The sequence below is a fragment of the Rhinichthys klamathensis genome, unplaced genomic scaffold, assembly GCF_029890125.1.
Source record: "Rhinichthys klamathensis goyatoka isolate OS25496 unplaced genomic scaffold, OSU_Roscu_1.1 h1tg000136l_1, whole genome shotgun sequence".
Lineage (NCBI taxonomy): Eukaryota > Metazoa > Chordata > Actinopteri > Cypriniformes > Leuciscidae > Rhinichthys > Rhinichthys klamathensis.
Window position 1 is genome coordinate 1354158 of NW_026606671.1, and position 26901 is coordinate 1381058.

The 26901-nt window shown below is 36.6% G+C and overlaps 1 protein-coding gene across 1 annotated transcript in view; it reads left to right on the top strand.

Annotated features, from left to right (window-relative positions):
• macrod1 (mono-ADP ribosylhydrolase 1) overlaps window positions 1-25853 on the top strand; it is a 55784-nt gene extending 29931 nt beyond the window's left edge. Inside the window, exons 4-10 of the mRNA XM_056257292.1 lie at window positions 5641-5670; window positions 11225-11341; window positions 18540-18661; window positions 20148-20178; window positions 22063-22136; window positions 24640-24721; window positions 25567-25853. Coding sequence (XP_056113267.1) covers window positions 5641-5670; window positions 11225-11341; window positions 18540-18661; window positions 20148-20178; window positions 22063-22136; window positions 24640-24721; window positions 25567-25592 — 482 coding nt within the window. The 3' untranslated portion in view covers window positions 25593-25853. The remainder of the gene's footprint in view (window positions 1-5640; window positions 5671-11224; window positions 11342-18539; window positions 18662-20147; window positions 20179-22062; window positions 22137-24639; window positions 24722-25566) is intronic.
• Window positions 25854-26901: the final 1048 nt, after the last annotated feature.

The window sequence follows — 26901 nt, forward strand, 5'->3', positions numbered from 1 at the left end:
GAGACTCGCTGTGACCGTCGCGCGCGCTCAGAATCTCTCTCTCTCTCTCTCTCTCTCTCTCTCTCTCTCTCTCTCTCTCTCTCTCTCTCTCTCTCTCTCTCTCTCTCTCTCTCTCTCTCTCCTGTCACTCAGAGCGATGCGCCTCGCGCTTTCTCTCTTTCGCGCCACTCCACCCCTTCATCTCCTAGCGGAGTAACGGATTTTAACATGGATCACTTTACGAACAAAACATCTATCTTTGAAGTGAATATATATATATATGCTATATATATATAATATAGCATGTATTAAATTACCCTAAAATGTCAATAGGCCTATATATATCATGCGTATAAGTTTTTTTTTATGTTTTTTTATTATATAATTTAGACAACAGTATATAGAGCTACACTACGTGTGCGTATAATTATATATATGAACATTCATTCTCATAAAATATCAGCAAGGTTCACACTTAAATTTTCACCACATCTGCCATATAGGCTACATGATGATACATTTTCCAGGTTAAACATTATCTATTCCACTCCCCAATCAGGTGTCTTGGTGTTTGATCACGTCCATACATAAACCACATGCATTTCTAAAGAAAATTACCATCTGACTGTTTTCTCAAAGGATTTTTTTTTACTCAATGAAGAATAATGGAATGTTTACCTTTTCATTGAGACTTGATTCGCCTTTTGAATAATGTGATTGTGTACAGCATTATCAGTGTTGTTTTTTGTGGTTATGTCATATTAAATTTTAATGCATGGCATGCAGTTTGCTGTTAGGGCCTCCCTCTCGGACTGCATGTGACTGTGAGGCAGTGTGCATGTCCTGAGCTATCAGCGCACTGAACTGTGAGTAGGATTGACTTTGACTTGCATTTTATTGTAGCCCTGGCCTACACATATAATGAAGTAAATGTTTATGAAGCTATCTTGAGAGGAGGTGTGTATATAATGTACAGTGCATGTTTGTTTGCGTGTTTACAAATGTGATTGAGGACACAAGCCAAGGTGTCTGCAGGGTTCTGGAGTGTCAGACATTAAGGACATCTGTTCAGACACACACACAACGTCTCTCTCTCACTGGTTTCACCCTCTCTCCCTGGTGGCAGGCTATTTCAGAAACACAAACTTCCGTTCCAAACACATTACGTTTTCTGTACAACCACACTTGATTGTGTTGTGTTTGTATGACTCCTATACCATAGGCTATGTGTATATTTCAGGGGTGGTTTCTCCAAGGAGGCAAGGGAGGCAGTGCCTCTTCAAAAAATAGGATGAGAAAATAATCCATATTACAAAAATTAAACAACGCAAATATTGCAAAATGTGTCATTAAAACCTAAAGTGTATAAATCACTAGTTTTTCTAAAGTAACCCTGTCCAAAAACGACACCAGCAGGTAAAGTTACAGCGGGACGCAGCATCTCTCTTGCCTCCCCTGAGCCCATTGAGTTTTAACAGACCCCCTAAAGAGTGCGGTGGATTGGTGAGGGGTAGTTGAGAATGAATGGAGGAAAGTCATGTGAGAGGAGGCAATGCCTCCATCGTGCTATAATTGGATGTGATCTGTTATGATTGGCTATGATTGGTTCACGTGAAAAATCCCGTCTCTTGTTTTCGTGCGTGTTCCGCGTTCGCAAATCAGTCTGAATGAACAAAATGATTGGGTCAATGGGAAGACTAATTAAAAAGTAAGTAAACAGCTCAGCCATTGAGATATCACCACTTTGCCAAGTCAAAATCAAAATTGAAATGACCTAAAAACATGATGACTCTGGGTTTTTTTAGTGAGCAATCAGCACCGGGGTAAAAGGGGCATTTGATTTGATTTTTCTCTAAACTAGATTCCACAACTTGCCACAGCACTTTCCAAAACATCTGTTTTTCAAGATGAATGTGGAAGTTTTGCTGATCCTTGACGTTGATTCTGTGCAAATTTGATCTAATATTTGATGTGTTTTTTTTAAATGTTGTAGATTTAAGTAGAAAATGAGAATCGCTCAAATTAATGTATTTTGAGACAAAGGTCTGCTTAATGTTTTTCAGTTTTGTTCAAGATAATTAAAGCTGGCTGACTTTTCCATTTGTTGACATGACATGGTTAGATTCAGATGGTAAATGTCATATATAAAGATGGGTGTCCACCTTGATAATCCCCATATTTAGAATGAAACCATCATATTTAAAAAATATAATATTAATCATATAATAGAATGTAATGTATTGTTACTACTGTAAATCTAGATTCAATTATGAAATCTTCAATGCTTTCAAAATCTTTACTTTTTCAAATAATTTTGTATATAAATTTTTTAAATATAATTTATTTAAAATATATTTTTATTAATATTTTAATGATAGTATATTTATTTAATAAAAATTAATTATTTTTAAACAGAAAACAGTACAAACTTTGCTGAAGTGATTGTTTTGAAGTATCAACTTTGACATTATTAAAAACATACTTTAGCTGAAGTATTTGTATTAATACTTTGTGTCTTTGCCCCACGCTGGTGAACCTTTTAACACTGTGTGTGGTAAATAAAAAACTGTGTGTGCCTTGCCTAAAAGGCTCACATTACCAGCTCATACATTTATAAGATTTTTAAACAAAATAAACCTTTTATGATTTATTTTCACACTAAATCTGTTGCTCCGTCAATGTTCCATACAAACATATATATTTTTCCTGCAATCATACACTATGGGAGTATATAGTGAAAAGCACATTTTTCCTTTAGCTTAGTTGTACCCTACATCTTCATGTCTGTGACCAGTGTTTACTGAGCTTGATGACTAATGTTCCGAAAATTAGTTGACTATTAAAAAGAACAGCTGAACATTAGTTTACAACAACATATATTGTTTAAATTGTTACTGCCTTTAGTTATTATTTTGGAATAAATGCAAAAATGCTTAACTCTAACTTTTGATTTATACTTGGTTTTAATAAATAGAACATTAATTGTTAATGTAAAAATAAAAAATAGAATTGTATTTGGTTTCCTTTTTTCAAATTTTTTAATGTAATATAATGTTTATTTAACCAGGAAAATGTGACAACATTAAGTGTAACCTTTACATTTGATTTATAAAATAAAATAAAAACACACACAAACAACTTTTTTTTTTTAAACTGTGAGGACTTTGCCTAATTTCAGAACAGCACTCCATGCCTGAGATGTATATAAATTAAAAATATGAACTGGAACTTTTCTGTCAGCTCTTCTTATTAATGCATTTATTATAAAATACAAAAAAAGAAATGTAAATGATGCAAACTCATGCTGTGCTGCATGTTTTTGAAGAAAAAAAAGACCTTTTCTCTTTTGTTCTTTTCATCTTTTCATTTATGGAGTTTTTGTATGTTGTTGCACATTCTTGATCCATATACCGCCCAGCTTTTATCTCCATCTCTCTCTGCCTCTCATCCACGTCCGTCCCTCCTCTCACCCCCAACCTTCTGTTGAACTTTTTTTTTTATTCTCAACTATTCATCCTTTTGTTATTATTTTTTCTAATCCCTCTCTGTGATCCTAATCCGCCCGTAAACTTTCGTCATTTGCCGTATATTGCCTCTTGCTGTTTGCTTCGCTGTGCAGATTCGAATTGACACTAAGAATAAGCGCAGTATTTTTTGTTTACAATCCCAACCTCTGTATTGATGTTCATGCACATTGTTTTCATCGCAGATCCATTTCATCCTGCCTGAAAGGAATTGTTACAGTTCTGAATAAGAAGATTGCATTTTGTGAACACATTCCCGCATAGAATCTCATCATGTCAATATGCCTCACAGAGCTGTGTGTGTGGTGTGTGCGAACATCATCATCTCTACGGTACTACTGTCACCCTTCCCCTGGGTAAGACACCGCACACAGGGTTTAAGCAGATGGTAAAACTCTCTCCCTGGGGTATCATCAACTTACAGCCTTCGCTCATTCTCTCTCCCACTGTTTTGCTCTCTGTCCTTCCTTGTGCATATCTGATCCCTTTTTCCTTCTCACTTGTAGTTTTTTTCCCCTCTGACAGACAGGAAAGAAAGGGGCCTCCACTTGCAAATTACATCTTTCCTGCTCCGTCTCTCCTGTCTCTCTCATCTCGTCTGTCTCCATCTCTCTTCCTTTGCCCTCCCTGTGTAATTAACTAGGTTTCAGTAACAAACCTTTGGGCTTTGGAGTTGCTATGGTTACCTCTCTCTCCATACTGTTTTCTGTTTGTCAGTCTATCTAAATTGTGCGTGTGTGTATGTGTTTGTGCTTTTTTCTGTGGCTGTGTGTCTATTCATTTGAAAAAAAGTGTTTGTCTGGGCTTACATTAACTCCATCTGGTAAATTATTTGTTGGCTCATAAGCTCGTCACTTATCATGCAGTTTAATGTCCATGTGCAGAGGTGTAATGAATTTTAAATGGGAAAAAATAATCAGCAATCTTATTGCTCATTTGTTTTAGCTTTACTTTCTGATCATGAAACAATGTTGTTTCACTTCTGCTTTGTTGTGCGACAGCCTCGTACTTGAACTCAAATCTGTGCAACATGGTTTGATGTGAACAGAGGGAACTTTTCCTTTTTGTGGATATTTTGCCGTATATTTTCTATCAGTCATGTCTCATAATGGAAAAAGCAGCTGTTTTTCTACAAGTTTAATTTGCAAAATTGGCTTTGGTTTCACCTATGACACATGGCTCAGGACCCTGCTTTTTACTGTATTGATGCAAATGTCAATTAGCACATTGGAAGACCAGGCTCATGACTTACTAAGCAAGCAGAAATATGAAAGTGTCATAAGGCACATCTGTACAGTCTGACAAAAGAAAATGTATTTATTTATTTATTTATACTGTATAACATTTACTGTTTTGTATTCTTATGTTTTATTTTATTTTAATGGTTTTAGTTCTTAAAGGTACAGTATGATTTCATAGTCCGCTGAGCTCTACAAAAAAAGTCAAGAAATATGTATGACCCTTTTAAACAGGCTTCTTCAGATAATGGATAATCTCCATTGTCATACTGTATACAGTAGATATTATATTATATTTTTAAAGAAATAATTGTTTTATTCAGCAAGATTGCATTAAGACATTTCTATATTAAATAAATGATTTTTCTATTGATCAAAGAATCCTGGAAAAAAAAGTATAATACTTTTCAAAAAAAAATGAAGCAGCAAAACTGTTTTTAACATTGATAATAATAATAATAAAGGTTTCTTGGGCAGAAAATCAGCATATTATAATGATTTCTGAAGGATCATGTGACACTGAAGACTGGAGTAATGATGCTGAAAATTCAGCTTTGCATCACAGGAATAAATTACTTTTTTTAAATATATTTTAAATATATTTTAAATTGTAATATGTCACATTAGTACTTATCTTACTGTATTTTTAATCAAATAAAGACGATCATAATAATAGTTTATTCAAAAACAATAAAAAATCTGACCGGCCCCGAACCTTTGAACGGTAGTGTATTATGGAGTTTTTAAATTGAGTTGAGGTTCTTTAATTCTTGTCCTTTTCCCCTCTTTAAATTTGTATTGTCAGTCACCAAGGTATTACTTTCTTTTAAGTCACTGTTTGTGTAATGTCTCTTGACATCTTCCCTGAAGAGTCCCCTGTTTTCTTTTTGTCGTTTCAGCTAACAAGACACTTCTGGGTGGAGGAGGAGGTGAGTCAATTCTTCCCCCCTCCCCTCTTTTTCAGAGGCTGAATGAGACAAATGTAGAGACAGCTCAAGAGGGAAAAGACATTAAAGGAGAGAAGCATCGGCGAGGTGAGAGGAATTAGAAGGTGAAAGAGAGCAAGTGAGAATCAGCAGGTGGAAACAAAGGTGAGAGAGGGAGAACGTGTGTGTGATGGGAGCTGTTGTCAGCCTCAGGCTTTGCACTTTTCTGAATTTGAGCAGACATTCTCTGAAAGCCCCGTGAGTGAGAACAGAGACGCTATTTGAGGAGCAAAAGAGCGATTAGAGACCCAGTGAGAAGAAATGAGCGCTAAACTCTTAAACCATCTCTGATAGAGCTGCCCTGATAGAACACACACACACACACACACACGCGCCCACAAACATCGACAAAAGAAAAACAATTCATCAGCAGATTCTGAGTATAATGGAGAAATTAAAGAGAGACTGTGCTTTTTCAAAACTGTTTGCTCACTGTGATGTATTAAAAAGTACTTGGATCTGACAAGACGGTAGATTTTCTCAGAAATACAGTAAAGCCTTCAGATTCCTGCCTTCTATCTGTACGTTCAAATATTCATCAAACAATGAGCTCTTTGGCATTGCAGCTGCACAAACAGTTAAGTCTTAACTCAAATTTAAGGGGACTATAACAAAAAGTACCAAGCTGCAAAGGTATCTGGATATGGTCCCATGGTAATTCTATGTATTTTTGAACATGCTCCATGTTGCACTATTGACATTGTTTAACATCCAACATATAAACTACAGCCCATCACATAAGTAGGTTTCTCCTGAGGATCAGTAACTACATCTGCAATTATCTCAGAGTTGCACTTTTAGTCATTAGTTATGGGCCTGTAATGTTCCTGCTCCCGGGAGGTTCTAAATAACGAGTGTGTAACATGTAACAACTGTTTTTTTCCAATAGACTGTGCACTGTGTGAAATCACCTCTAAACCTGAAATAGCAACAGTAGCTATATCTAATATCAGCACACTCGTTTCCACCAGACTGGCTGCTAAACCATCTTGACAGAATTAAAGAGAGAGTTCATCCAAATTGCAATTCTCTCATCATTTACTCATCCTCATGTTGTTCCAAACTTGTATTTATTAATTTATTTCTTCTGTGAAACACAAAAGAAGATATTTTCTTCAGTACAATAAAAAAAATCAATGGGACCCAGTGCTGTTCAGACCCCAGCGCTCTTTAGAATATCGTGTTTTGTGCTACTCAGAAGAAAGTAAGTCATACAGGTTCGGAAAGACGTGAGAGTGAATGATGGTCATCTTTGGGTTAACAATCTCAAAACCATATTCAAAAGTAAAATACTCACTTCTCTGGAATACTTATTTCTAATTGGTAAATCATGTCATTCTTTGGTTAAGTAATTTTATATAGTGACTGTTAAACCGTATAATTGACAGTAGTTTTTGGCAACCAGTTTCCTACACTGTAAAAAAAAAGAAAAAAGTTGATGCCTTAAATTTTTTAAGTACAATCAACTTGGATGTTTAAGTCAGTTCAACTTAAATTACATTAGACGGGACTTAAAAAAATGAGTTATGTGTGCCTTGACTAAAAAAACTTATTTTGATGAGTTAAAGCAATGTAAAAATATATGTTGTCATAACTTATTGATCATATTTTTTTTTTTACAGTGCAGTGCTATTTTCATGTCTCCCTGATCACTTTGTGATCTTTTTCTTCTCACATAAATAAAATAGGCTATTATGTCATAAATAAATTAACATAAGATGTTACTTTGAGTGTCAATTTTTGTATTTATCTATTCATTTATTTTGTTGCCAGATAATGCACTCATTATCACAAAGGAAACCACCTTCTTTAAAATTACTTAACAAATTATGAACCATTAAAAGAAAAAACAATAGGGTCCTCTCACCATCGGTGCTCGGGCCCTAAATATTTCACACAACAATCAAACTATTGCCATGTGCAACTCTATTAATGAGCATTGTTTTGGAAATGCAAAAACGGTCAATAGCTGTGATAACAACTGTACATATCTTATTTTTTGCTTGCAAATCCTAAAACTAACTACAAACTAGGTTAGTTTATGTAAGTTAGTTTATGTAAGTTAATGCACTTGTTAATGTTATCAAATGAGACCTTATTGTAAAGTGTTACCAAAAAATCTTATCAACCCCAAAAACTTTTGAATGGTGGTTTACAAATCGGTTGTGTACCATCTTTGTAAGAGGTGCGTGTGCATTTTGAAAGTGCATTGCAAGATCTTAGGTATATAATTTACGATAGTAGAGTGCTATGCAAATGAACAGAAATCTCCAACTGTTGACTCAGTATTTACGCATATGCATGTGTCGATTGTAAGCGTGCGCTGTTCTTGCTCTCTGCCCGTGTTAAGTGCCTGCCCGTTAGCTAATCAATACTAGTGATAAATCTGCACTTGAGAATCCTACTCATCAGAACCACGTCTCACACACACAAACACAAATTCAGAAGTGCGCACTGCTGTATATTGACCTGGTTTTTTTTCTGTAGTTACTCAAACGCAAATGGCAAAAGCGATTGATTTAGGCCTGACCTTCACCTCCCTCAATTTAAACCTCCCTGTCAGTTCGTGCCTCTGCATGTCTTCCATGTCCCTTTCTTTCTCTTCGTTTTACTCCGCACTCATCTTTCTCTCACTGCCCTACCCCATCACCTCTTCTCCTCACTCCCTAACACTCCAACACCTCTTTTCTCTCTATTTCTGTCGGCAGTACGCAAACACATCGGCTTTCTCAGGCTCACACTCTCTCCCTCTCTTTTTGTTGGCTCCACTCCTGAGGTTTGTTAAGGCAAACCTGGGTGATAATTAGGCAGGGACAAACTATACATCTGGGAGGACACAGCCTCAGAGCATTGCATGCAGAGAGAGATGAGGGGTGAGTCTCTGCCTGTTGGTGTTTAAAGCAGGAAAAGCACTAAAGCTGAGAGGGCAAAAACAAGAGGATGTGTTTAAAACAACAGAAGAGAGAATAAAGAAAAGCATGGATGAGTTAGGATGTCGTTTAGTGGTATATACGTTGTTTCGGGTACTGTTTTTCAAACTCTAGAACCATTTGTTCTTCGTCAGCATTTCTGATGCACTGCAAAAGTCTATTAAGTATTCTGGGCTTTTCTTTTTTCAGTAATAATATAAACATCCTTAAAACAAAAATGTCCAGACTAGAATAGAGTTTTTGAATTTAGTTTATTTTATTACAAGAAGAAAAAATCTAGTCTCTGAAATCTAGTTTTAAGAAGCAAAATGATCATATAACAATATAACACGATAATGTGTATAGGCTGGTTTTCAGAGAATTTCTTGAATTAGGCTTATTTTTCTTGCCGCGTTGGCAATTCCCGGTAGATTTATCTTTTATTTTTTATGCCTTTTATTCATTAAATATTAATTGTGGTAAAAAAAAAAATCAACTCTATAAACAAGTCTTATTATCTTACACAATGTATGTTAAAGGTATTTTAATATTTTTACTGGAAAACAAGAAGAAAAATTAATTAATAAAATTGTTTCTTCGCTGTCTACTAGACAGTAGTCAAAGGAAGACAAATGGAAAAAGAAATAAGGAAGAGAGTCTGCAAGTGAGTGATGAAAATAATTCATGCTAGATTTCCTAGTTTCACGGTCAGATGGATCATACTTGGAAATGGCACATATAACTAAAGGCGATCAAAATTTTCTGTTTATTACAGTAGGAGACATCAGTCCTGAAGCTCAGAGCTGGGAAAGCTCCAGATTGTACAAAAGGACACCGTGACATCAGAGTCTCTTTGGGGGTTTTGTTGTGTTTCTGGTGTAATGTTGCATTTTGGCATATGGCTCCCTTTTAAAAATGTTTGTCTGTTTTTTAGCAACCTGGAAAGCTACACATGGATAAGTATTGATTGATTGTTTTATTTTTTGAGTGAAAATGTGTTATGTTCTCCACTTGGCACTGAATGGAATGTTGGTATTCTAGTTTAAAACCCAGAACGGCAGGCAAGTGTTTAGAGAGAGAGAGAGCTTTGGTGTCGAGGGATTTGTGACATGGGCAAGCAGATGTGCCAGATCCAATCAAATGCTCCTACTAATGGCTACCATGGTGACCAGCTCAGCCAATAAGAGGGTGCGTTTCGATAACACTTGCTGACCAGTTCAGACCAAACTAATTTAATGGGAAATTGAGAACAACTGTTAATGAATGCTTTTGTACGCAAAAATGTTGTGTTTGGAGCCGATGCATGCATGTTTGCGTGCATGTAGGTGTTGCGTGGGATTAAATGCTTGGAGCACATATGACAGGGAGCTGAAAAAAAACTGTGTGCAATATAGGAAAATATCCTATATATATGTTTTTTTTCCATGTCACAAACCCCGTCAGGTGAGCAAAAAGCCAATTAGTATCTGCTAACAAGATGTCTGTGTAATATAAAAAGTGTGTGTGCATGCATGTTGCAATTACACAGGAAAGCAAGCTATTCCCAACAGGCGTACCTCGTCACCACATTCACATCTTTTCCCCTATTCCTTCCTCTCATCCTCCTTTCCTCCACTCCAAAGCCCTGAGTACAACTTCCCTCCATCTGTCCCTCCGTCTCTCTACGTTTTTTTTTCTCATCTTTCTCTCCACTTCACTCCCTGGTATTTCTCGGTATATATTCCCTATCTTTCTATCTTTTTATCACTCTATCTCTCGCTCCTGCAGATTCTGAGCACATATCAGCAAAAGTGCCAGGGTGCTGAAAACCCTCGAGTAAAACTGTTATGGTCCTCAAATTGCTGCCCTTAGTGCTATGAGAAATCAGAATTTTCTGTGTCCTCAAATGATAAATGGGGGTTGGGTTTATCAGCATTAAAGTGGGGTAAGCTGTGTCACCCCCAAACTGCACAATATTTGTCATGGGACGACATTTTTAGAAAGGGCTCATCATACAGCTGCCTGCGATTGAGAGGTGGGAGGTGATTTGGTAACACTTTACAATAAGTTCTCATTTGTTAACATTAGTTTATTCATTACCTAACATGAACTAACTATGAGCAATATGTTTTTACAGCATTTATTAACCTTTGTTAATATTTACTTTTATCATGTTAGTTCACAGTGCATTAAGTGATGTTAACAGATACAACTTTTGATCTTAAAAATGTAGTAGTAAATGTTGAGATTAACATTAATATATGCTGTAAAAGTAGTTTTCATTCTTAGTTCATGTTAACTAATGTGGTTAATTAATGTAAAGTGTTACCGGTGTTTTTATGCTTAAAATGTTTTAAAAAGTCAATTTCAATAGAAAATATATCATAAACTATATTTATTGTGTATATATATGCATGTATCTGTCTCTCAGTAATTCTTTTAAATAAATGTAATAATTAATTATAATAAATGTAACCTTACCGAACTACTTTATCTGTATCTAATTAAAAGTGTGCAGAATGCTAGATCTATAGCTGACAAAAATAACTTTTGTGCATGTATGTGTATATATATGAATATGTATGTGTGTATATATATTCCCCCTTCAGTGGATGGTGCCATTCATCGTGGGGCTGGTCCTCTGTTGAAGAAGGAATGTGCCACTCTGAACAGCTGCGAAACTGGGGAGGCCAAGATCACCGGGGCCTACGGCCTGCCTGCAAAATGTGAGTTGCTCATGAAACAAACTGATCATCACACTAATGCCATATAAACATCGGTCTGAAATGGTTTGAGCTCTTTGGAATAGGATGATGAATTCAGAATCATTTGTTAGAATTAAACATTCCTTCCAGTATGCTAAATGGATAAGGCAAAGAGCAAACCTTGCTCATGTTTACGCTTGATTGCATCAAAGTCAGCACAGTACTTTTGTAGAAACTAAATTACACTTGATTTTGACTTTTGCTAGGTTTTATATTTCCCATCTTTGGATAGTAAGCAGGTGTTGTGCAACCTCTCTAGCGAAATGTCAAACGGTTGCGTACATGTTGCACGCTGCCGATTGAATAAATGAATAAACCATCAACGCAAACCTTTTTGCCTATCACTCTCCCTCCCTCCCTCCCCCCATCCATCTCCCTCCCTCTCTTTCACTCTTCCAGAGAGTGTTCAGTAATTATGTAGTCAGACAGTGTTTACAGAAGCAAGCGCACTTTAATTTATTCGCACACTTAGCAGTAATTTCCTTGTCTAATTTATGATCCCCCCCACCGTACCTTGCTGTTCAGAGACAGAGATGCACACGCTGCTGATTCTCAAGCCACCCCCAACACACACGCACACCCAGATACACACCAATGATTTGCCTTACACTCCAGGCTATGCTCTCTGTTAGATTTTACGTAGTCTTTAGTTGATTTTTCTCTCCAACTTTGTGTTTTTTCTTCTCATCTCTCTCTTTCTGTACTGTACCGAACGGTGGGAGTAGAACAGTAAATATCAGCAGTAATTGTAGGACTGAAATTAGTGTCTGTGTCTGACTGCGTGCACCGCACACTGATCGGATTATAAGTTATGTACGAACAGGTGTTTGGACTATTTGTGATTTGTGAGCTGTTAAAATGTAACATTTCTAAATGAAAATTTTCAGGTTTCTGTCTGTGGGTACTGGGTAGAGAGCATCACAATTTGTCTATGCAAAACTGGCTGCCACAAATGCTTGGATGTTCAGCCAATCCCCAAGTGTCAGGTCTCTCCTTCAGTGTAAATCTACGGTATTTTTATATATTATATTATATCATCCACTATATTCTAGGTTCTGATCGTTTGAAAAAGTAATAGTTAAAGCTCTCCTCAACATGCTGGAAGATTTAAGATCATGAATCATGTCCATAGCAAAAAGAGTAAAGTGCAAACGTTTAATGCTTACAATTAATTTATTTTAAATCCTTAAAGCTGAAGTATGTACATTTTTGGGTTTTTAAATATTTTGTCTATCCTATCTTAATATGCAGAGACAACTATGAATAAGCTATTCATAGGTTATTTATTTTGTCTCTGTAGCCCAGTTGTTTTGAGCTACCCGTCTAGTCGTACACAAAAAATACTGTCTCTACCAATGGCGTGAGTTGGGCGGGGCTGTCAGTTTGTTCAATCAAGGACTGATGTGGGCGTATTTGAAAACCTTTTTTGAAAACAATATTTGTTTTTGCAGTTCTGTTCGGTTCGGTGGTGGAGAAATTACATACTTCAGCTTGAACCTCAATTGCGTGATAGTAATAGAAAGCATCTATAATTACAGGCTAAAGCCCTTAAATAAAATCTGAGATTTGTGTGTTTGTATAGACTATTGTCATGTTTTGACTGGCTGAGCTGCAGTTTGCACATGTGCTCGCACATCTGTTGCTTTTTGGATGAGGATAGGGGAGTGTATGTTTGTGTCTTATAGTAAAACAGAAGTATGGCAATAATACATTCTCTGTCTGGGTTGAGGGGGTGAACTAGAAACCCAGTGGATCTCATTGGTGAATGAAAGGCAGAATGTGCAGATCCTGTCAGTCCCTAAGTCCACCTGTGTACCAATACAGCCTTGACTTGGGACCCAACCATACAAAACAACCATTGCTAGGGGGGAGAAAGAGAAGAGAGTAGCATATTTATCAATACACACACATACACACACTCTCTCTGAGCCTTCATTTCCCTCTGTGGCCAATTAACACTAATTAAAATCCACACAGGCCAATCGAACACCCACCCTTCTCTTCTGTTATATAACTAATCCCTTTTTCTCTCTCCCCTCATCTGTCTTTTGCTCATAGTCTGGAAGAATAACAAGGTTCAATTATTTAATTATGTTTATTAAACAATACAACTTTTTACAATGACCTAAAATTAAGGCTGTTATCTCAAATCAATTTTGAGCTGCAACTTTCTTTAAAATCACAGCTTTGTCGCATGAAAGCCAAGGTGAAAGGAGAGGGATCTATTGTGCGGGCCGTCTTGCTTGATCGGCTGGTGACTACGGGTATATTGTAACTTAGCTGTCAAGCTGATTTGAATTTGAGAAAAAGGGGTGAAACACAAAAAGTGAGTCGAACACCTTCCGACCATTCAGATGATAAGCAGATCCCTTGCACCGTCTTAGCCAGCTGTCTTTTGTTAAATCAACGCACCTGCTCCCCTGCTGCAGAATGGGGATATAGCTGATGTGCACACTGACTTTTTCTCCAGGGGGGTTGGTGGGAGAGACCAGGGCCTCCCTTTGTGCATGAGACAGGAGACTTGGGTTTGGTCTGGATGAGTGAACAGTTAGACTTGGTAGCAAAAAGACAGACAATCTTTCACTGGGAGGGAGGGTGAAGAGGAAAGAGAAAGGTGAGCAGGCAGGAGAAAGGAGGGGGAACAAACAGAGGAGTGATTTAGAGCCTGATAATAGCAAGTTTGGAGTACATTCATCGATACGTTATGGGTGTTGTTGTCAGGATTTGGTTTGGGAGCTGCGTGGGGAGAAAGAGAACGGTATGTTTTCTCATGAGCAGATCAGGAGGTTATGGTGAAATAAAATGGTTTAGAAGACAAGCTCTACGACCACACTGTGACCCTGCATATATTAGAGCAAAAAGTCCTATCTATCTATCTATCTATCTATCTATCTATCTATCTATCTATCTATCTATCTATCTATCTATCTATCTATCTATCTATCTATCTATCTATCTATCTATCTATCTATCTATCTATCTATCTATCTATCTATCTATCTATCTATCTATCTATCTATCTATCTATCTATCTATCTATCTATCTATCTATCTATCTATCTATCTATCTATCTATCTATCTATCTATCTATCTATCTGTCTATCTGTCTGTCTGTCTGTCTTTTTTGGTTAAATAAATTAGTATTATTTATATACAAGTATTGTGTCTATTCACATGCATGTCAAGTTTCAACAAAAAATTAAAGTATATATACAAATAAATAAATGACATGATTATATGACAAATATTTATTAGATTAGGTCAACAGTTTAAATGATCAATTTCAGAACTATCTTTTAGCTTCAAGGTCCCGAATCTACATTATGCTCCATCGTAAACATCTGAAATCTGTAGAAAATGTTCATTTCTTCCCCGCTCACTCTGTTGTAAGTGCGCTTGTGTGTATTTGTTTTAGAGAGCAAACAGGAGCGACAGAGGGAGTTGAGAAGTGCGATATCTAAACCTCCCGGCAGTTTTTTGTAGTTTGCTTTAACCTCCAGCTGCACCTGTGTCTGCGGTGATTATGTCATCGTGTCTCTCTTCCTTCTACACCCGCTTTAGCAGTTCATGCTGTGCCACAAACATGACAACACTTTGTAACACTGAGAACAGTGGGCATATGTTTGACTGGAAGTACAGTTTTGTTTTTTTCCTGTCCATTGTCTCCCTTTGCACTTCATATGCGAGCGTCTGGGTGTGTTTGTGTATGTGTGTGTGTGTGTGTGTGTGTGTTTGTGTGTGAGTAATGTCTCTGCCTGACTTGATGTATGATGGTGCTGCTGGACTAAACAAACAGAGGTGGATCGATGCTGTAAACACTGCAGAGTGCAGCGGTAAATAAACGCAGCCGGACAGCACGCAGCGCAGAGAGGTGTCGGGGGGCGGATGGATGAGGGAAAGAGGAGTGGGAGTGGAACTGACGGAGGGATGCTGGACGTCCAAAAGACAAGCGGGGCAAAGGGGAAAGATTGAGGACATGCCACAGACGTGGCACACAAGGACATAAGACATTGAGAAGACAGATGGATGAATGTTTTAGACAGAAGGTAGACGCAGACGGAAAAGGAGGACAAGGGAAACGGACCTGCCGTCTGGTTGAGCTGAGTGTCAATGGGAGGAGGAAACAGGAAATTGAGATGAGAGGGTGCAGGATGGAGACAAGTGGGTCTTTAGTAATCGAGAAACAGACAGATGGCAGAAATGGGAACCACAAACAGAAAGTGTAGTTGGTATAAGTGAATAAGTCTAATGAAAAGTCTAGAAATAATTAAAAACACATCAGGGGTTCCATCACTTTTCTCTTACAAAAAAGACCTTACAAAAGCATGTAAAGTATCTCACTTGCTGTATAGAGACCATTTTTATATTATTATATGAATAACAATCATTATTCTTTTGCAGACTTAGAAAACTGCATTTCATTTAAACATTTGAACATGCACACTCTAAATTTTTCGATTTAAAACTAATTTTACTTTAGAACAAATAAAAGTAATCAAACATCATTTATTTTGATGCTTTCAGTTGTTTCCTGTTAAGCTTATGAACATTTACCCTGGAAACCATAGAATCTGGCAACAATTACCATAGTTATTACAGTAATCAATGCTAGTAAAAGGATTGCTAAATCCTGCGGATTCCATATGAATTTACTGTCTTATTTATTTATCTTACTGTATTATTTATTTATAACAATTGCAGTCACTTGGGTATTTTGGCAGAAACTGTGGTTTCCATGGTAAATGTGGTGTGTAGAAAGGACTAAACACTCTTAATGCTCTTCAACTCATCTGTTGACAGCACCAATCGGTACAGCAGTTACTGGGTAGAGATTCGATGTTGTATCATCATGTCATAAGAAGAAACGAGCCAAAAGACACTTCCAACAGCCATCAGTTATTTCTATTAGTCAGCCAGACTGTGTTACAAAGGCCAAGTTCTGCCAAGGCCAATATCACTGATACTGATATTCCGATACCACTTATTAATGGAACATTTTAAAATGCGGAATTTATATTTAATATATTTGAATGACATTTGTTTGAACTTTTAATAGGACTAAGATAAATTATTCATTTTTGTTTACTATAATACCAGAATATGTTCAAATTGCCATCTTTTAATACACTGTAAACCTTTTTTAAATCACTTAAAAAGGTAGATCCATATATTTAGGTGAATTAATTGTTTTAATATAACATCAGTATCAAGAGTATCAGTAATAATAATAATAATAATAATACATCAGACTTGTATAGCGCTTTTCTGGACACTCAAAGTATTCACATGGGGAATAAAACAAAACAAAACAAAAAGTGGGTTTTAAGGAAAAGCTAGTTTGAACAGGTGGGTTTTGAGTACTGATTTGAAGTTTGTTAGTGAATCGGAGTTTCTAATGGATGTAAGGAGTGAGTTCCAGAGGGTGGGGGCAGCAATAGCAAAAGCTCGATCCCCCAAGGTCCGGCGGTTTGTGCGAATGATCGGGGTAAGGCGTTCGTGCCAGATGAGCGGAGGTGGCGGGTGGATTGGTGCCCTTAAGAAGGGCTGTTTCTGTGCTGTGGTGTGGACGGAATCCGGATTGAAAAGTTTCAAAGAGTTGAGAAGAGAAGAGATATTGGTGGAGTTGTGTGATGACGGCGCGTTCCAGAATTTTTGAGAGTAACGGGAGATTGGAGATGGGTCTGAAGTTGTCCAGATTGTCAGGGTTGAGGCCAGGTTTTTTCAGGAGGGGTGTGATGGACGCAAGTTTTAGCGGGGATGGAACAGATCCAGACATAAGGGAAGTGTTGATGATAATGGTGATAAGAGGGATGAGGATTTGTTGACAGGTTTTGAAGAGGGGAGAAGGGATTGGGTCAAGCTGGCAATTGGAGAATTTCATGGTTGAGAGGAGTTTGGAGGTGTCAAAGGGAGACAGAGGAGAGAAGGAGGAAAAACTGTGGTGTGTAAGCGGAGTGAGTTGATATTCAGAGGGAGGAGAAGCGGAGGAAGTGGATGTTAGTGAACAGTGTATGGTATGAGTACATCAAACTGCACAGATGTGTGGACTAAACAAAGTGCATTTGCACTTGTCATTTTTCGTTACTCTAAGAAAATAACTGCACATTTAAAATATATGCTACTGTTCAAAAATTTGGGATCAGTACGATGTTTGAAAGAAGTCACCAAGGCAGCAGTTGATCGAAAATACAATAAAAACATTAATATTGTGAAGTATTATTACAATTTAAAGGTAGGGTAGGCAATTTTCAGAGAGTTTAGCAATAGCGAGCTAGTTTTGAAAGCATAAGATCCCACCCTCCCTTCAGAGCGTCTCCAAAGCCACGACTCCTTCAAAACACATGAACGCATACAGCGGGGAGCAAACAAAAGCATCACAAGAGACGGCATTAAACAACCTCCTGTCTCAAAGCACATAACATTACAATAATAATGAACATAAAAAACTTAAAGAGCACTGACTTGTACCATCTGACAGGTACAGATTCATTTCAGCATTAATATTGTTGCCATTGAAACGGATAAATTCGAGTCACGAACTGCTCCGAGTATAACGTCACTGGTTTCCATCTCTTCCAAACAGACTGACGTCTGTGTAACTCTGCATAGCATGAAATGAGGTGATGACATAAGATGTCTATGCGAGTAGGGTGCGCGGAGGTATGGAAATACATACGTTGACAGGCAGGTAGGACATCGTATCGTTGCATTCGGACCAGTTTTAATGATTGGACGAACATTTTATGTTCCTATGCGTTCCACAGACGATAAATATACATATAAATACATTTAGACCACTTAACTTAGTGATTGCTTTCAGGATGTGAAGAGACTTTCAATCAGCATAACAAAAAATGTTTCTGGAACAAACTGTTTCCTATTTTAATATATTTTAGAATGTAATTTATTCCTGTAATGGCATTATAAATGTATTTACGGTCACTTCTGATAAATTTAATTTGTCATTGCTGAACGAAAGTATACATTTTTTGGAGCAAAAAAACTTACTGATCCCAAACTTTTGCTTGATAGTGTATCAAAAACTTATTTGTGTTTGGGATGCAGACAGAAAGTTGAAGTTATTAAACACATTCACATATTTTCTGATATTTTTGTATGACTTCTCTCTGTTTTTGGCTGTATCTCTCTGTTTCACAGATGTTATTCACACCGTGGGGCCGATAGTGCACGATTCAGTGGGGGAGAGAGAGGAACAAGCGCTGAGAAACTGTTATTATAACTGTCTGCACACAGCAACTAAGAACCACCTGCGGACTGTGGTGAGAGTCTGACAACACACACACACACTCATAACAGATTCAGACTTCATGTCTTGGCAGTGATATAACTACTTGTATGCAATTTTAACGGCCTACCGCAGTCTCGATCCTAACACGCTGCATGCACATAAACTCAGGTACATACTGTTAACATGTTAAACTCTCACCCTGTATCACTCACACCTCACGGCTGCGTCACGGTACAAGAATCAAAATGCCAGCAGTCCAGTCATAACACAGCAGACAACTCCCACTCCACCGGTGCCCTAACAATTTTTATATGAATCTACTAAAACAGTTGAGAGCCGTTTCAGCTTTATTTCTTTCGGGGAATGATTTATTGAAGACAGGTTACTGCATATATAAAAGATTTTAACACAGTGCACCAGCAAGGATAAAAATACACACAGGCACAGCGAAGATCTATTGTTAGGGTTCTCAAAAAGGAGCAAGCGATTGTTGCAGCATCATAATGTCTTATGAGGACTTCCTGTTTATCTTTATGTAACTGGTTTTTGCTGTGAAAAAAGACCTTTAAGTGTAATATTATTCGGAAAACGTTAACTCGCCCTCATGTCATTCCCAGTGTTATTAATACTTGTATTATTTTTATATTTATATCAAAGTATTTAGGTAAAATAACTTTTATTTTGCATTTTTAAGTTTTGTTTGTTTTAGTAATTTAATGTGCTCTTGTCATTTTTATTAGTTTTTGTATAAATATTTTTTATACATCTTTTGGTAATTTATTTTCGTTTTAGTAATTTTACTTAACTTCAACTTAATCATTTAAAAAATCAAGCTAAAAAAATTACCTTTAAAGTGTCATTAAAAGTAATCCATAATATCATTACTAGTGTTCTGATAGCTTTGAAACAGAATGAAACGAATACAAAGGTCTTATTTTATTATATTTTGCTCAACATCCTCCATATCCATTCACTTATTTTGTATGGAAAAGTGGAAGCTAGGACGTTCAGCAGTGTACAGTAGCTCCTAGTGTGTTCCATGAAAGAAATAAAGTAATCCCAAGTTTTGAAGAACATGAGGGTGAGTAAATGACAGAATTTTCATTCCCTTTATTGATTTCAAATTGATTTAAACATTCCTTAGCAGAATATGCCTTTAAAAGCAGCAACAGTTCACTGTGACTCGGTCCATTTGCTTTAAATTAAAGCTTTTGTTTCTAAGGTCCTTAATTCTGGGGCACAAGTGGCTCGTTTGTCATTAGTAAAGGATTGTATCTTTAATGGGTTGTAATTAATCAGTTTACTTTCAACCTCCCTTGTAAAAGCTGTTTTTGTTGTGGTTTTGTACTAATAGGTCCAACAGTAAGTGCTTTGTAAACCTTAATTTCTTAATACAACACATTCATTTAGAGAAGCATTTTGTAGTTTGTAGATAAGAAAACACATTTTTCACACTTTTAATTATATAAGATTCAAGTCTTTATTTCTTTTTATGTCTCTTTGATGTTGATGTCTAGGCTTTCCCCTGCATCTCTACTGGAGTATACGGTAGGCTCAAATTACTGCGGTTTCTCTTAATCAATGTTTACTTTTTATCTTTAATTGTTTTGTCTCGCATCAATTATTTATATTTATATGTCCTTTATATTCATAGTCTATAAATGACTGTGTGTAAATGATTACAGGTTGGTTGATTTAGAGTCTTCAATAGACTCATTTATTATTAAAACCTATAATCGTTCATTAACCGCATTTATGAGCTAACATCAATGAATACCATTTATGGTAACACTTTAGAATACTGTATCTTACTTACTGCATAACTAATAAGGAATTATTGAAGAACTAGTAGGTAATTCTTCATTAACTACTTCTTCACTGCATGCTGTTAACTACTAAGGAAGATGTGTTAAGTATGTAATAGAACTTTATGATTGTGTTAAGTTACAGTTAGTTAATGAATAACTAATAAATTCTGTCATACCTCCTGAAGAACTACTACTAATTATCTACTAATTAATGTGTGTCTGTTTTCCTCAGCATAGAATGCCATTGAGTAAATTCATGTATTTTAGGCAACAACTGAGGGGAACTGAAAACATAGGGAACTTATTAGTAATTAATAAAGAATTATTAGTTAATTATTCAGGAATTATTTATAACCTGGAACAGTATTCTAAAGGGAAAATACAGGGAACCCATTAGTAATTAATAAAGAATTAAAAAATAACTATCCAGGAATTAGGCTACTTATAACCTGAAACAGTATTCTAAAGTGAAAATATAGGGAACCCATTAGTAATTAATAAAGAATTACCACATACCTCTGACTCAAATAAAATTTACTGTAAAAAACACACTATTAAAGTAATCATCTATATATAACCTTTGTAAAATACACTACAATGACTCGTTTAAGCTACATGATATCTTCCTTTATTTCAGATGATTTTTTTGTTTTAACATGTATACTGCCTACATTTAAACTTGTTTAACAAACATTTTAAAATCAAAATCATACTAATTAGTTAACACATCTTCCTTAGTACTTAACAGCAGTAAAGAAGTAGTTAATGAAGAATTACCTACTAGTTCTTCAATAATTCCTTATCAGTTATGCAGTAAGTAAGATACAGTATTCTAAAGCCCTGTGTTTATGACGCTCTATCTAACCAAATAAATGGTACGTTTATGAACCTCGGCTATGTTGTGACCTCTGCTCATGCATGTGTTTTTATTTGTGGTTGTTTATTTAGTAGGAAAGTCATTTTAGGAATTCCGGGAGTGGATATCACTTGCAGTAGTATGAGGGATTTCCAGATTAAGGCTGGGATTAGACGGTCAGATTAGGAGAGATTAGGTGCGAGAGCATGTCACTGTGAATATAATCCCCCTTCTTAGCTATACGTGTTGAGATTAAACTCAAAAATGAACCCAGCAAACAGCTTCAGTTTGAAAACAACCACCATCAGTAAATCGTTTTCAAGTCTTCATGCAGAAAATATGGTGCCGTGCATCATTCAAAGTAATGTGTGTATCCGTAATAATATATGGTTGTGTTGCTCTGTTGGATTTAATGGGTTTGGGCTGTCAGTTTAATGCATCAATTGAGTGTGATTAATTATAAAGAAAATAACACAATAAAATGAACTTATATGAGACGCTGAAAAATGGAAAGATGCTAAATGTATGTGTACGGCCAACATTTAAAATCTATAAAGCAAAAAAATATTTTCACCCTTTTGTTCTGTTTATTCAGTGCTTTCCTCTGCCACATTAATGTAATGTCTTTGAATGATCTTATTTGGATACAGTTGTGATTATTGTAATCAGTCAATCAGCATATTGCAATTTAAACCACTTTTTTTATGTCGTGATTTAACATTTGAATTGATTGAAAGCCCTAGTGTAAATCTGATGTGTGTGGTGCAGGATACCCGCCTGAACAAGCAGTCGAAGTTGCCCTGAGAACAGTGAGAGAATACCTGGAGCAAAACCACGAGAAGGTGTGTATGCGTGTGTGTGTGTCTGTGTCATTTCCCTGTTGGTGTTCTTTTCTTGCCATTGTTGTTATTGTTCGATGAGGAGCACGCCGTGGCAAACAGATGGTGGCTGCATAGGGACTTACTTTTCTGAGTCAGCATATACACACACACACACACACACACACACACACACACACACACACACACACACACACACACACACACACACACACACATAACCTCAGTTTTAATTGGTTCCTAACGGAGCTTGTATAAGCTTTGCAGAACAGTACAAATACAAAAAATTCACAAATGAATTGACACAATCTCTGGCCCCTGTGAGTAAATGTGAGTCCAGAGTAAATTTAACAGGAAATGAGCCATCAGGATGTCTTTGACAAAACTTCTGCACATCCCAAACTGAGGCGCCTCTCTCTCTCTCTCTCTCTCTCTCTCTCTCTCTCTCTCTCTCTCTCTTTCTCTTGCTTTATCCTGGTCACATCTGTCTTTTTCCCCCTCTCTCATCTCTCACTGATGTGTCTCTCCTGTCCTGAGCTTTCATCTCACTCTGCACCGCGTGTTTAGTCGCTCTCGCCTTCTTTTACGCTATAGATATACAAAATGACAGAGACACTCTAATTACAGCACACTAATTAATCAGCGCTTTGGTGCTTCCTAACCCCTCCGCTTTCCATACGCACCGAGAGAATAGTGAAGAATGAAAGAGAGAGGGTACTTTTATTGGTTTGAATTTTTTATGATCTATTTTTTTATTATATTTATATTTTCATTATTTTTAAAATTGCATTATGTGGAGGTAAAAAATATTTGGATACCAGTCAAAATCTGTGAATAAATTTACATTATTTATCAGTTATATGGAATATTCAAAGTTAAATTCATACCACAAAAAATAATTTTGATGCATAAAGCCATGGTTTTTAACAGTGAATGTTAGGGGAACCTGGAAAAAATAAGAAGGCGGTGCCTCCACGTCGCTGTGATTGGCTGATTACTCTGTCAGTATGATAACACCCAACTATTATGATCGCAGCCGGTCTGAAAATCGACCTGAATGCGTCAGGCCGGTGGAAATGGGCGGACTAATTAATTACAGACTAAAAAGCTCGCCCACTTGGACAAAACCACTCATGTCTGAATCAACTTTAATTTGAAATGATGAAATGTGAGTGAGCCGTTTTTTAGTAAACACTTAGCTTATTCAAGGTGCTCCTCCATGTCTGTAACCTTCATGACACCTGCAATGTTTACTGATGACTCATGTTTCCAAAAGATGGCTACTGTTAACAATAATAATAGTAGTAACAAATAAAAGCTACACAAAATAGATTTTTTTTGCATCTGAAACATTTTTTAAAAATTGATAAGACTTTAATATGATTTGTTTTAACATGAATAGTATGTTAATATGAACAAACATTATGGTAATATTTTCTTGTTGATAGTGTATATGGTAAATGGTTTGCCGTGTGCTTTTAACCCAGAAACCATGTAAACATCGAATGGAAAACTTAACCTCCTCTTTTCTGTAGTTCACTACATATGTGTATGTTCATAATGTTACAAATGCTTTGGCAATATAAAGCTTCATTTTGAATCTTAATCAGACAGAAAAAGCGACCCAGCATGAGTGAGCCAGAGAGAGAGACTGACATTTGGCAAATTGGAATGGAAAAAAGACAATGCTAGACACCAAAGAGAGAAAAATGAGAGTGAGAGAGATTTCAGTGGCAGAGTAGGAGTGCTAGCTGGATGCAATGATGTGTTACACGAACATGATTAGAAGCAGGAACAGCCCACCTGCCCTCGCCACTGTTGTCATGGAAATGGAGGTTCTAGGATGCTGGCACGGATCTCAATGTATTCTTTTTATGTTGTTGCTTGCCATGAAGCATTTGGGACTGGTGCTGGTGTTCTGTCAAGGACAGTTAGGTCATTGGCACTGCGCCTCTCCGGCTAGAAAGAGTCAGACATTAAAAGTATGCTAACCGATTGCACACGAGTGCTCTTTTTCAGAAGACCCTCTCTTCACACAAGACCGAGAGGGTACAAGTCAAAATCTGTGAATAGGATAAATGAACATTATTTATCAGTTATATGGAATATTCAAAGTTAAATTCATACCACAGAAAAGGGAAATTGACACATATCTCAGGTTGTAACAACAAACTAAATAAACTCTTTCCCAGAAATGCACTTGCAGGAGAAGATGTGCAGGTTTCTTTTATTTTCTCTGGGAATCAGCCACTTTTATTCCATTCTTTAACTCTATTCTCAAGAATTCCTGCTATAGCTTTAGAGATTGTGGTAAGGATAAAAGAGTATAGTTTCATTTGGGTGAATATTGTGATATATTATTACGGCTACGATTTTCTGAGTTGTGTCTTTGTAGCACTGTATGTTTCTGCTGTGCAGTAGCAAAATCAGCTCAAAAGTGATATTCTCTATGGTCATTTATTTTTTATTTCTTGTCTCTTTTTCTGTTGTTTTTATCTGCTGTCAGCTGGACCGGGTCATCTTCTGTGTGTTTCTGAAGTCTGACAAAGAGCTCTACGAAACAATGTTGTCTGCATACTTCCCACGAGGTCTGTCTCACACACACACACACACACACAAACACACACACACACACACAAAATGTTGGGTTTCCATGTTTTATGGGGACATAGTGATTTTTATATTTTACAAACTGTATATTCTATCCATTTAGATTTTCAAAAAAAATAATTATTTATGATTTTATAAGCTCTTTTCCTCATGGGGGCCAGAAATGTCTCCACATATTACTGGTATTACAATCTTTGTGTGGGACATTTTGTTCCCACTATGTAGGGTTTATCAGGACCACACACACACACACACATACTTAATTCTTTCTAAACAAAGTTTTCCCAGTTTACATATACATTTCAAAAATCAAAAGAATCAGAAGTATTTTTCACCATCAAATCCATCAATCCCTTCCTCAGTGAGAGGACAGGTAATTGTTATTCCTGACAGTGATACCAATGTATTTGTGTTTGTTTTTTTCCTGTCTGGGACACAGAGTACAAACTAGTGCAGTTTAAAGTTATTCTTATGTGATAGCTCTACGTGTGGAGCCTGCACTGATAATAAACTAACACTGACTACATTAGCATTTTTAAAGGATGCAGTGTTTACATTGTTAAAAGAAATTAATGAAAAATCAGCACACTGACTAATTTAGTATTTCATATTACTCAATTTTAACATCCTCAAACATATCGACTTATTTGCACCTTTTTTTATGTGTAACATGTTGCATGACGAACCTTGCTCTAATAATCACAGTTATGATATGGTGTTATTGAGATCTCACACAGTGGCTGAACTCTCCAAGCATTAGTGTTCTTGTAGACGTCTGATGCTGTGTATGTGTGCTCTATTAGACCCTGTTTTTCACCTCCAGGTTCACCGCCAAAGAGCAAATTATGAGAGGATGTCATAGTTGCTGTGGAAACGCCACAACACCGGCTTCTCCGCCACATCACTGTCTCGCTTTTACCTGATGCAGCGCCTACAGCCAACAACAACAGCTGCCTGACACCACCTGATTTATTCATATCACCTAACCAGTGCTACTTGGATTTCTGTGATTGGTATCTGCTTTAAGTTGAGAGTCATACTGCTATTGGATTTGTGTTCATATTAATAACAATGCTTATAAGTGGTAGTTCACACAAAAATTTTAATTCTGTCGTTTGCTCACCCTCATGTATCCATTTCATTTTTTTGTCCATACAATAGAAGTCAGTGGGGTCCAATGCTGTTTGAACCCCAGTGTTCTTCCAAATATCTTTATTTGTGTTCAGCGGAAGAAGAAAAAAATGTATGCGTGTTTGGAACGACATGAGGATGAGTAAATGATTACTGAATTTTCATTTTTAGGTGAAAAAAAAAATTCCAGTTAATTTCAGAATACCTGTGCATGTCTCAAATATGTCATATTCTCATTATTAATCCTTCCAGGAACAATTTCCTGTAATTATATGATTTGCACTGCATTAATGTTTAAATTATACAAGATATCCTACATGAATATTGTTCATAGAGTTAAATAAAAATTGAATTAAGGCAATCAAAGAAACCAAAAGAGTATGTCAATGGTTGTAACACTTAACCTATAATGAAAGTGCACTATTTGTACTTCTTCAATGTACTTTCTGTCTTCCTCTATGATAAAAGACCCTCATTAAAGTCAACTCCTCTCTCTGAACTAATGGCTGGGGCCGCTCTTAATGCAACTTTCATTAATTACACCGTAAGCCTTCAAGTTAATAGTATAATGTCAGCAAATGGATTTAGAACAAATGAAATATTTTGAAATATTAATGCAGATTGATTTTGTCAAATTCCTCGTTAAAGGAGAACTCCTAATTGTTATGTGAAAAAAATGTCCCCACTTGTATCGTACGATTCGGGCATCTTTCATAACCCTTTCCAAAAAAAGATGAGTATCCTTTCATCTCAACATGCTGCTGTATCTGTGAAAGAAAGGAGAGAGTGAGGGAGGCAGGTGAAAAAGAGAGAGGGAGAGATGAGTTTAATAAACTCATCTGAAGCAATTTTCATTTTTTAATAAGCGACAGGCAGCTCAGATACTGTCATCAGGCAAGCTTCTCCAAATAATGAGAGCGGAGGAGAAAAAAGAGAGCGCAAGTGAGAGAGAGGGAGGAAGAGCTCAGCAGAGTAATTATCCTAAATCCAGACTTCATCACCGTCCCATCAGCACTTCTCTCTTCCT